This window comes from Cydia fagiglandana, chromosome 4 (assembly GCF_963556715.1).
Source record: "Cydia fagiglandana chromosome 4, ilCydFagi1.1, whole genome shotgun sequence".
Taxonomy (NCBI): Eukaryota; Metazoa; Arthropoda; class Insecta; order Lepidoptera; family Tortricidae; genus Cydia; species Cydia fagiglandana.
This window is the reverse complement of record NC_085935.1, coordinates 14,811,665-14,824,079: the sequence shown is the minus strand read 5'-3', so window position 1 is coordinate 14,824,079 and position 12,415 is coordinate 14,811,665. Positions and strand designations below refer to the sequence as shown.

At 37.9% G+C, this 12,415-nt stretch overlaps 3 protein-coding genes across 3 annotated transcripts; 2 read left to right on the top strand and 1 right to left on the bottom strand.

The window, feature by feature from the left end:
- Window positions 1–1,902: 1,902 nt before the first annotated feature.
- Window positions 1,903–4,974, top strand: LOC134664150 (homeobox protein Mohawk). Its single transcript, XM_063520738.1, has 4 exons — window positions 1,903–2,118; window positions 2,587–2,829; window positions 3,022–3,181; window positions 4,279–4,974. Exons 2-4 carry the CDS (start codon window positions 2,717–2,719, stop codon window positions 4,831–4,833), a joined length of 828 nt encoding a protein of 275 aa, XP_063376808.1. The 5' UTR covers window positions 1,903–2,118; window positions 2,587–2,716; the 3' UTR covers window positions 4,834–4,974.
- A 1,738-nt stretch (window positions 4,975–6,712) lies between these two features.
- Window positions 6,713–8,014, bottom strand: LOC134663841 (large ribosomal subunit protein uL10m). The gene is made up of 3 exons (XM_063520356.1): window positions 7,930–8,014; window positions 7,344–7,850; window positions 6,713–7,010 (listed from the first exon to the last, which is right to left on the bottom strand). Exons 1-3 carry the CDS (start codon window positions 7,946–7,948, stop codon window positions 6,781–6,783), a joined length of 756 nt encoding a protein of 251 aa, XP_063376426.1. The 5' UTR covers window positions 7,949–8,014; the 3' UTR covers window positions 6,713–6,780.
- Window positions 8,015–9,006: 992 nt separating this feature from the next.
- Window positions 9,007–12,073, top strand: LOC134663840 (angio-associated migratory cell protein). Its single transcript, XM_063520355.1, has 5 exons — window positions 9,007–9,164; window positions 9,276–9,903; window positions 10,417–10,591; window positions 11,219–11,335; window positions 11,751–12,073. The coding sequence occupies exons 2-5, from the start codon at window positions 9,280–9,282 to the stop codon at window positions 12,065–12,067; spliced, it is 1,233 nt and encodes a 410-aa protein (XP_063376425.1). The 5' UTR covers window positions 9,007–9,164; window positions 9,276–9,279; the 3' UTR covers window positions 12,068–12,073.
- The last annotated feature ends 342 nt before the right edge of the window (window positions 12,074–12,415 follow it).

Sequence of the window (12,415 nt, the reverse complement as noted above, 5' to 3'; positions counted from 1 at the left end):
GTCTCCTGCAATAATTGACGTGGTGAATAACTGAATATACAGGTCATACTGAGCAACTTTTACTATGGGACCAACGCCGAAATCGCAAAAACGAATTGACTCTCCCATACAAAATTTCAACATCAGCCAGCCAAAATGTATGGGAGAATATAATTTCAACATCAGCCAGCCAAAATGTATGGGAGAGTATAATTTCAACATCAGCCAGCCAAAATGTATGGGAGAGTATAATTTTTTTTACGATTTTTTTGTTGGGTCAATAGTAAAAGATCCTGTATGATCTACAACATATTTATCCCGTAAATTATTATAGGTCACTAAAAAATCTCCTCGTCCTATGTGGGACTAGGAGAAGGGACCGATTCTGATTTTAATTTCTTGTTCTGAGACTGTTATGGATTGGACCTGTTAGATGTCAAAAGAGACGAAGCGATACAGATGAAGCGATTATTTTCAAAAGTACCTAGTTATTTAGTCAAAAAACGTACCTAGCTTTCTGTCCGTTAATTGAATAAGTTAATTTAAACAAGTCAGTTAATTTTGAAGTAAGTAATGAAACAAATAGGTACCTAGATTAAGTAGCAATAAATTACTATAAATGGTTGTAAATGTTTTATTAATGTCATTAGGTACAGTCGACGTCAAATATATGTTTACACTTTTGCACCTTCATCATCATCATCATCATTTCAGCCTATATACGTCCCACTGCTGAGCACAGGCCTCCTCTCATGCGTGAGAGGGCTTGGGCTATAGTTCCCACGCTAGCCCAATGCGGATTGGGGACTTCACATACACCTTTGAATTTCTTCGCAGATGTATGCAGGTTTCCTCACGATGTTTTTCCTTCACCGAAAAGCTAGTGGTAAATATCAAATGATATTTCGTACAGTCGACGTCAAAGAGAAATTTACAGCCAAAGTAACAAAAAAATGTTTACACGACCTAAATGCTATGACAATAAAGTCGTGTAAATATTTTTTTGTAACGTTAGTCGTAAAGATCTCTTTGACGTCGACTGTACATAAGTTCCGAAAAACTCATTGGTACGAGCCAGGATTTGAACCCGCGACCTCCGGATTGAAAGTCAGACGTCATATCCACTCGGCCACCACTGCTTCTTACTCCTATGTAATAATGCGAAAAATGTAAACGTATCTTTGACGTCGACTGTACCTTGTGCATTTATGTTTCCACTTCAAACCTGTTCTGAAAGTAAAAGAGTTATTGCATCAGATACCGCGAAACTATTATTTCAAGTAAAACCATTTTGCAGTGCTTCTCACCTTTTTGTTAACGGCGTGTACTTAATTGGCGGTTTAAATATTTCGTGACCAATCGACTAGGTAAGTAGTATGGCCACTTTTCACCCTCTCTGTGGTCGCTCCCTCATGACTGAGGATCGTGGTCATTGGTGGATGTGGATGCTCCACACCTGGTCTTTATGATCTGCCTCCAACTGTGCCTGTTCATCGCGTCTCTGACAACCGAGCAAAAGTTGGTTGAGAATGACTTTTCACCCAACTACGGCAAAACTAAATGCAAAGGTTATGATTTAGATTAGATGTATGTCTTGGATACATAATTATGTTTACCTATACCTAATACCCATTCCATTCCAGCTTTTTAGTACCTACAGACAAGTGTAAAAATATGGGTTATCTATGTTTTTAATTATAGGTATTAGGCACTTAACTTACATCAAATAAGAACGTCACTAATTCAGGTGTTTGGAGGTCACTATTTACAATTTACGACGTTGCATTTTACATAAATTAGTAAAAACACGCAGATTATCACGGCATCGTGTTCTAAGAAACACTTCGTTACGTGACTCAGTACGTAGATATACCTACCTATCTCCACATCTGGGAAGTCAACTGGGCTGGGAAGAAATAGTAATCAACAGCACAATGTCAAGGATGTAAACAATGTATAAATAGTTGTATAAAATATTTACAATTTTATCTGTCGCAGAGGTGTTTTGAAGACTTCGCGGGAGACATCCTGAAATAACGCGATTTGCAGCGGCGGCGCGCGCGCACCCGCGCGGCGCTGCCGTCGCCCGCGCTTATCCGACGCCATTTTCACACACGCACTGAGCTTTCCCGCAGACAGGTACGTCCATTTTTTATTCCACATATTGAAAAACATCACTACAGAAAAACACCATCATAATACGACGATCCGCCGACTAAAACATGTATCACCTCAGTATACCTACACTGATTTTTACCGCTCATTTAATAACAAGAACAATGACCCTTAGCACACGTAATACCTAGTTATGTTTTTTATTCTTTTTCGCGATTGCTGAATATAAAACTATTAACCGGCGTGTTTAACCAAAGCTCGATAAATCTGTTCACGGTACTCGTCGCCAGATTGCCGATTTCCATGTCAGTAAAATAATTGGAGCTAATAACATCTAAAAGTGAACTGTGGAATGTGACCGTCATGTTTGCGTTACATCAACGCATTGACGGACCGTAGTGCACTATCCGACGATTCCGAGTGATTAGACAGTGTGTAGTCGTGTTCGAAAGACAATCTATTTGTGTCATCATGTCCTTATTTTTTTAATAGATCACCAAGCATCCCCCGCAGCGGCAGCGCGGCAAGACACGAGTCGTGTCTCAAGCTGCGGCGCCCTACGCACGTGCTCGCCCGTGTAACTGTGCACTTACACCAAACTTAATCGTACCTAAATATTCAAATGACTCTAATTCAAAACCCGAGTGAAGCAAAAGGCGAAACAATGGAGGGATCCCCGGCCAAAGAGGATAGCGCCAAGTCCTTGAGGCCCGTGAGAAACAGACGATACACACGGTGAGTGCGCTGACATGACTCAATACTTTCAGCCTGGAGGGAGAAGTTTCTTTGTGCGTCACGCACTAACAGAACGAGCATCCTTTATACAAAAGCCTCTACGGATCGCGAGTGTTTTGTTATTCAACATGTTTTCACAGCACGTAAACTAATGTCAAACATAAACTTTACATGGTACTCATGCAATTACAGAAGGAGTCTAGTTGCAGGCCAGCGGCCTCAGAAAAGGTTATTCACGCCAGAAATAAAGCGGTATTTAAAGGATTGGCTAGTGCGTCGAAGAGACAATCCCTATCCTAATCGAGAGGAAAAGAAATACCTGGCGGATGAAACAGGCCTTACCTACATTCAGGTACCCGAATATGTATAATGGTTACATAACTAAGTAATTATAATGTCTCATTTAAATACGATCTGCTAAAAAACTTCATGTAATGTATCATGTTTGTGCCTGCCACCAACCTAATTGGAAGCGTGCCAAGAATTGCTATTTGTACATACCTAAATAGGCACTATTTTTGTCACTGCTTTGTTAACCACAAGATTTGTATTATTCCCAGCTTTTAGTCAGCTACCTAACAAGACAACTTCTAATTACTTTCCAAAACTTTAACACGGGTACTATGCGTGGCAGCGCACATTGTATTTCAACAATTACAATGAAATTTATGGCAAACTTACGGTTTACAATGAGTTCAATGGAATATTCATTAAACTACATAAATTATATTTCCAAGTACCTACGCCTATTGAACACTTATTTAGTTATACAACGTGTAACGCTACCTATTTAGGTAGGTACCTACTGAAAACTTGAGACAAGTGAATTTAATTATTTTGAATCCATTGACCAATAATACTATTATTTATTCTGTGCCAAAAGTATGGAAATAAGCTTATATGATAATCAAAGTAAAACACAGAATAACATTTTACTATAACTAGGTACTTAAGGTTATCGCTGATCCTATTCCCATATATTCATTAATCTAGCTAACTAATGTATAACATTAATAATTCAGGCGATTACATACACAAAAAACCGGATAAGTGCGAGTCGAACTCGCCCACTGAGGATTCCGTACTTTCACTATTTTTTATTATAGCGGCAACAGAAATACATATCTGTGAAAATGTCAATTGTCTAGCTATCACGGTTCGTGAGATATAGCCTGGTGACAAACAGACGAACAGACAGAGAGACGGACAGACGGACAGTGGAGTCTTAGTAATAGGATCCCGTTTTTACTCTTTGAGTACGGAACCCTAAAAAAAAGGTAGAGTTGCGTAAACCTTAAGACCATGCATGAAAAATTTCTGCATAAAAATAAAGTGAAATCGGTTCTACTCTCGATTCTGATAAACGAATACGTTTTCAGTAGTCTAAAATATTCCCTTACTAAAATTTTGTTAGGTAAATGCATTTTGATAACAGACACATTTCCGCAGATTTGCAACTGGTTCGCAAACTGGCGGCGCAAACTGAAAAACGTCAACGCGGATCGAAATCAACAAACGTGGGGCCACCTCATCCGCACATACAACGACCGCGCTCAGGGCAACGTGGAGCAGTTCAGCATCAGCTCCGACGACAGCATCTGGAGCGAGCCAGAGCCCACCAGCTCCAACTACGAGTCGCTAGACTTCGAGACTGAGCACGACAGCCCGGAACCACACTACCAAGAGGACTCTGACTCCTCCATAAATTCTAAAGAGAAATGCGAATTTTTCAACAACAACTCCTACAGCGAGCAGCAAGAATGTCTCGGCGAATCGAAGAAAATCTCGAGTCCGTTACTCCTGAGCAAGTGGTTGGAGAGCGCAGCGAGGTTTCAGCCGAGTGAGATGAACTACTCGTGGTGGGCGGACGGGAAGCGGCGGCGGGTCGAGGCGCGCCCGCAGCGGGTCGTCAACACCACGTCGAGGCACGACCGGGACGAGGTGGAGGCGGCGGTGGCGCTCACGGCCCTTGCTAGCGCCACCACGCGCCTCATTGCCCCGTAGAGCGTTCGTACTTACCACAACCCATTTATGTGATTTTCTTCACTCCGCACAATTCATTGATACTACTTGATTGATTTAATATCCTGTACTGCCATAATTCTTGCATAATACGACACTTGCCACACGAGCTCTTTCAGGAACAAATTAGTATTTTCTAATAAAGAGAAGGGTACTTTAGATTAATCTTATAGGCATTTTTTGTAAAAATCTTTTCAAAAAACCCAGTATACTAAGGAGATACCTATTTCTTCAGACAATTATTATTTTTTGTCTTATAAATTATATTTAAGGCGGTTATTACAACTGGATGTGGCGATGTTGTGCGGGTGAGACAGCGCTCAGTTACGGTCCGAAGCCAAACGAATTTGACGCAATGATTTTAACTTCCCTTGCCTAATTTGATAATATATAATGTCTATAAAATATCACGGAATTCAAGGTTATTTCCTAAATCAGATCAGAGTAGATATTGTGTTAGTAATTAGGATGTTTCTTTAAAGGGCACCGATTCCGTAAAATTTTGCGTAATTTTATTAAGACCCGTCAAAAATTTCTTGAGCGTTTAGGGTCAAAGCGAATAATTCTGTTGTTCAGTTCTTCTACTAAGCAAATGACCAATGTAAAATAAGCCTTAAATGACTCAATAGTTAAACTCCGCAACTGTACACAACGAAAAATAATTATAGATACAGATTTTTGATCTAACAAATTTTTATCCTTCTTTACTGAACTGTACTTTATTTTTATCGATTAGTACCTACTGTAGGCCTAGCACATGATTGGCGTGACAGCATCTCCCGGCGAGATAGACTACCCGTCTGTTTCTATGTTAATAAAAGAGGGACGGGTAGTCTATCTCGCCGCGAGATACTGTCGCGCCAATCTTGTGCTAGCCTGGCTGATGTGAGCGCAAGTGGTTCATGTATTCAAGTCCTTCAGTGACTACTGTATTCAAACATATATTATTTATTAGTTTAGACTTTTATTATAAGAATGTTACGATTTTAAAGGTGTGTGATATACATAAGTAATTACTATAAATATTGTTGAATTCACAAAATGACTCAAAGTTTGGAAATATTTATCAATATCGGTGAAAGTGTACTAGCTAGTAATCCATGACAAAAAATTCATGACTAGGTAAGTACTTACTCGTACATCTAAATTTATGTGCCATTTTAAATAAGTTTTGCTCAACTTATCTTTAATATTTAAGTAGCCTGAGTGACTGCCTATTGCCTTAATGTTATATATGGGTAGATTAGGTCATTTTCGTTGTTTAATTGATCTCTTTTAGATTAGACATTAAGATTTAATGTAAATTTAACACCTGCCAAAGATTGCGTTTAAAGTTCCACATTTATTATTAAAATAATAAATTTAATGTGACAGAGTAATTTATTGATCCTCAACTCCAAAAACCAAAGGTCGTCATATTAGCGTATCAATCGTGATGATTATGTATACATCAACAACCCCAGAACAAAAATTAAGAGCTTGAAGAGGGCATAAGAATCAGGTGTAGTATCACCAATCCCAGCCTATCTACTTCCACCTGAGGTCCGTTGCTTCCTCTCATTTTACAAGAAAGTAGGCCTATAGTCCCCATGCTTGCCTATTGTGGATTAAGGCCAGAGCACGCCAGCTTGCGTGTGCGTGACGTGCACGCGTGCGCTAAAATATTGGACCCGCACACGCACAATTCTCACAAGCGGTGTGCCATCTCTCATAAGGATCCGAATACTACAACTCCTCACGCGCACGTGCACGTCATGCACACACAGTTAGTGTGCAGAGTTTTTAGGCACTTCATACATACTTTTGTATTGTATGGTATGGTATGGTATGGTAGGTATACAATAGGTATAAAAATAAAAAGTAAAGTTAAATTACCTTTTAATGCATCTAAACTGCTTTTATATTTCAATTATTTCTCTATAAATTATTCTAGGACTGTTCTTTACTCTCCGCAGGTTGTTCTGATTTGTTCTGAAGTTCCACATGTTGGTCGAGGTTTGAGACGAGCATTTGCTGGGCCTGGTTCAGTTGTCCCACGAGGCTGGATCCCGCACTTTGTAGGATGGAACACAGTTGACTTCTAGCTACATCCAAATTAGGTAGTTTGCTGAACTCAACTAATTCATTCTTAGACATTAATCTGTCTTGGATGATCCCCGCTGTAAGAATATTGAATAATATAAGAATATTGTAGAAATATCACGAACATGTTGAGCATTTCTCGACTTAAAATAACCCTTGTTAATAAATCATAGAAAGGTTAAAAACTTAAAAGGTATCATCTGCTTTGCTGATATTGATTGTATGCCCATTTGAAAACTAGTTAAAACAGGAACCAATAATATGATGGTATGACTATCAAATGCCTAGTACAGTACAAGTACCCAGCACATAATAGAATCAGGGCTATAGTATCACCCATAAGTTCAAAATAAGGTCTATCCATCTGTCATCAATTAATCAAACCTTTAACACATTTAAAAAATTCATACCCATGATCACCAGTTGTGGAGCTTTCTTCATAATATTAAACATTTTTGCAACACTTGCAGGTTGACCAAATATTATTTCTTGGTGAGAAGTAAACAAATGATTGACTGCCTCGTACCGTGTCCCCTTAGTAGCCATGGACACTATTTTTTTGCCATATGTTCTTAAATGCATATCATTCTTCTTCAATGCAGCAAATATTGGCATTTTGTCCTCCATGGCAATAGAATTTGTGTGAAGAAATATAACCATTTTGGAAGTGTTGAACCAATTTAAGCATTCTCTGGCTAGAATGCGTTCGAAGGGATTATCTATCTCCTCACTTCTTCTCTTCTCCCCCCGATCACAAAGTGCAATATCGGGCATTGAATTCTTTGGCGGTACATACCATGGCTTTGTCAAATCAATCAGTAATTGTCTCTCGAAATGGGGCTTTCTAGGTTTCTGAATGTTGATCTTTCCTCTGAATCGCCGTGCCAAAAGGAATGGCGTTTGAACTTGTAAAAGACCTGTAAACACGAGAAATAGATTAGACTTCATCAATCACTCGTAAACGCGGAAACAGATGCAACTGCAGTTAACTATTACCTCTGTTGATTGAAGCCATTTTGAGACTGAACTGAATTAATTTCACAACAACCTAACCTAAAACCAAATGTATTGACAATTTTACAAAATGACACTGACATTGACATACACTTTTTTTTCATCCACAGGCTAAAGCTCGGTCATACGAATTATTATGCTTTCCACAGCGTTTTAAGTTAAAACTTAAACAGCTTGGTGAACATCAGTATTGCCATTGTAAATAACATAGCAATAATCAGGGAGTTTATTATTCAACATTTGTAAAGTTTTAACGTAATAAAAAAGAAACCAGTGGCCTATTTTATAAAGCTACAAGTTACAATTTACAAGCGGAAGTCTCGTTCTAACACATAGGGTTAGAAAGAGACTTCCGCTTGTAAATTGTAACTTGTAGCTTTATAAAATGGGCCACAGGTAAAAATTCATGGAATGTACTTTAAGAGCCCTTCAACGTGCACACTAGCGCCACAGCTAAATAATCGTGATTATTTAAATTTAACGAAAGATATTGAAAAAAGGGGGCCGCTACGTACTGTATTGTGCATTTAAGTACCTTATGAATACATCAAACTAGTTTTTATATTGCTGGTTTCGTCGATCTAGGAGCTCAAAACAAAAACGGCCGTTTTAACTTTGGACGCATAGATTGACGAATCCAGCAACATAAAAACTAGTCTGATGTATTCAAAAGGTACTTAAATACACAATACAGTACGTAGCGGCCCCCTTTTTTCGATATCTTTCGTCAAATTTAAATAATCACGATTATTTAGCTGTGGCGCTAGTGTGCACGTTGAAGGGCTCTTAACAATAGCGAATATTTTCATTTTTTGGTTTAGTATTATTTTTCGCCTCATTAAAACAATTAATTTATCCTTAGTTTTTAATTTTAGTTAGTATTTTCTATTTTAAGGCTTTTTATTGTTTAATAATTCTTTTTTATTCTACATAAATGCATTTATCCTTTTACTTATTGTTATTGACATATATTAAATTAAGAATCCTGTGGACTTTTTAGTTTCTATAATGGTATCCCGAAAGTTGAAAAATTAAAAAATGATTAAAAATGTGATTTGACTTGACATTTGAGTTCACATGTCGACGATTTAATTTTTATAAGTTTCTGTTTACATGTACTTAATTATTGTTATAACTGATACGGACGTTAATTAATGATTATTTATTCAATAGAATTATAGTGAATAAAACTCACTGGTATATTTAATATAAGTAAGGTTAGTATGGAAAGTTTTCGAAGTCATGCCATGGGTATGATATTTTCACCGTACCTTTAGTTCTAAGCAAGTGCATGCGAGGCACATGTACTAACAGGCATTACATTGCAGAACAATGAGGGGTTATCAAGAGGACACTCCGCCGTCGTCAATCAGCGGCGACGAAATCGCGGGCATGGACGAAGAAGACGCCGTATTCTTAGGCTACTTGGACGAGATGGACGAGCTGGTAGATGACAACATGGAGGAGGTCACTGACCAGGAGGAGGAGGATACAGATATGGAGCCTCCAGAAGATCTCTCCATTCTCGTTTTTAACAAACATGTCGGTTCAGTCTTCTGTTGCGACCTCCACCCAAGCGGAAAGTTAGCTGTGACTGGGGGAGAAGATGACAAAGCCTTTGTCTGGTCTGTACAGACCGGACAAGTCGTCTTTGAATGCACTGGCCACAAAGATTCAGTTATTTTTGTTGGCTTCAGTCATGATGGTGCCTACCTCGCTACAGCCGACATGTCTGGTGTGATTAAAGTTTGGAAATGTAATTTAGAAGAAAACCAACAAGAGCCATGGCCTGTTGCATTTGAATTTGAAGCAGAAGACTTGACTTTTGGCTTGTGGCACTTTGGAGCCAGAGTTCTTATCTGTGGAGCTGTGTCCGGGGACATTTATGTGTTTAAAATACCTTCTCGTGACATTAAAGTTTTGCAAGGTCATAACACTAGAGTGGAATGTGCTAAGGTAAGTTAAATATATTTTTTTCTATAAAGCATAAACAACCTTACCATTTAGCTTTATATCCCTCACAATAGATTTTACAGACAATAAATCTTGATGTTAAGCCTAAAAAGTTCACTATCTACTTTTTGTGAGTTGAGATTAAAATATTGTTAATATTAAATGATAATAATGTGCTGCATCATGTACAAGCACCGATAATTTTGAACTAAATATGTACATAAGTTGTACATGTACCTACAAGTTAGTAGTTGCAGAGTGAGCCATGCCTGTCACCAACAAAATGAAAGCTAGGATGTACCTGCACTCAGTACAAATTTAGTAAGTAGGGCAATTTTCGAGAGCCTACCGCAAAAAACTTCGAAAGAAAGTCGAACTTTCATTATCTGCCTCTCTTTTGCACAAATTCATAGCGATAGAGAAGCAAATTTTGATTTACGTTTTTCACGGTATGCCCTCAGGTTCTTGATATAATAATTTTATTCAGTAATATATAAATGTTAATAATGTTTTCAGATGTTCAAAGATGGAGTCCGCTTAGCTGCTGGTTATGATGATGGTGCAGTGAAGGTGTGGGATCTTAAGACAAATACAGTTCTTCATCAACTTCAAGCTAATGTCCATGATATGAGGGTAACAGCTATAGACACACATCCAGAGAATAATATTATGGCATCTATATCTAGTGATGGTAAGATGTTAAAAATCACCCAGTATAATAATAATCCATATAAGGCATTTTCTATCAAAAGGGACCTTATTGTCGATGGCGCTTACGCTTTTCATAGATAACATCACATATAACTTACTTATTTTATTTTTGTTGATAAGATCTATATTTGCAACTATCTATTTGCTAATAGTGCTTTTACACTAGAGTAGTAAATTATGAAGACTGTAAACCCCAATAAAACACTCAAGAATATTTTCATTATTTATGTATGAAAAAATTGGGATTTTACTAACCACAGTTATAGTGAAGTTACAAAAGTAGATGCATAGTAAAGCATTTGGAGCCCTTTGATTTCACGCCCAAGATTTCACCATTAAATAAGAATATGCCTAAATGCTTCGTTATGAGGTTATGACTTAATTGTACTTTTGTACACAACAGTTTTAAATAACAGTAGCCAAGAATGTCGAATTTTACATTCAGAAGTCATAAATAGTAGTAGGTGACAGATTTTATATGTATAAAACTAAAATCGAAAAATAGTAAAATGTTCATGATGTATACCAGTCTCTGTTTATACCTTTGATTCATATATAAGATGTTAAAACATAGCTTAAGTGTTACCTAACATTATATTTTTTACAGGTAAAGTTATTCTGACAACATCAAGTAATGGCAAAGTTGTGGGGCAACTGCAGGCAGAGAATGACTTAGAAACAGTGGCCTTTGCTCAAGATCCACAGCTAGGATTGTTTGCATTAGGTATGTCATTGTGGATCCTCATTTTCATTAAAAGTGTAAGCATGCAATCTCTTAAGTATATTACTGAGTGAGGTATTTCTTTGCTACTGTAATCTGGATTTTCAGATATCTCACAGACAAATTCGAATTTTACAAATGCGGTGCCTACATTTCCACTCCTATCTTGTTTTGTTTAAATGATGTAAGTGACTGAAAGTAGTCCGTATTTAATATTACTCTAGCATTTGGAATTACTCAACCTCTAGCCGCCCAGAAACCTATAAAAAGGTCTCCTGTTCCATTCTAATTTGAACTTTGTGTTGACAAAATAAAATTTCATTTTGCTTGGCAAGGTTTGACGTATGGGCGGCTAGAGGTTAAATTTGTATTAATTTATATAATGAAATATTAATGGTTTGTCTTATGCATTTTAAAGGTACACTAAATGGTGAAGTCGGTATTTGGGACACGGCAAGACAAATGGTCCGTCATCAATGCACCAAATCTGATGACGAATCCATTGTAGGAGTCACCAAGATGATGTGGGTTAAAGACCACCTTGTTACCGGGTGTCTGGATGGAGCCATTCGGGTTTATCAGGGTAGATCCGGTGAAAAAGTGCTACAGTTGACAGGCCACAGATCAGAGGTCCTAGATTTATGTTTCAATGAAAATGAAAATGTAATACTCACTACGTCAGATGACGGAACAGCCAGGATATTTAAATATGAAATTAATAAAGATAAGGATTAATTTTAATGTTGTTTTTAATCGCATTGTAACTCCAACTTCAAACCTCTAAAGTCGGAAACCCATTGCGGCGAACGAAAACTGAGCCATTCGGACTGACTCCTGAAAGCCGTATGAATAACGAGCAGCGTATGAATTCACGTGACAGGATCAGAGGGCCTACCGCGAACCACGTTCAGTGTTGCCTTTCTGTCGCACTTGTAAATTCGTACGTAAGTGTGACAGCGAGGCAACATGTCGAATGTGATTTGCAGAAGGCCTCTGTATCTTTAATTGGCTTCATGCATGTTTTTAGTGTTGCGTCCAAAACTTTGTTCACGGAATAACACTTATGGGATCACTTCGGTCTTG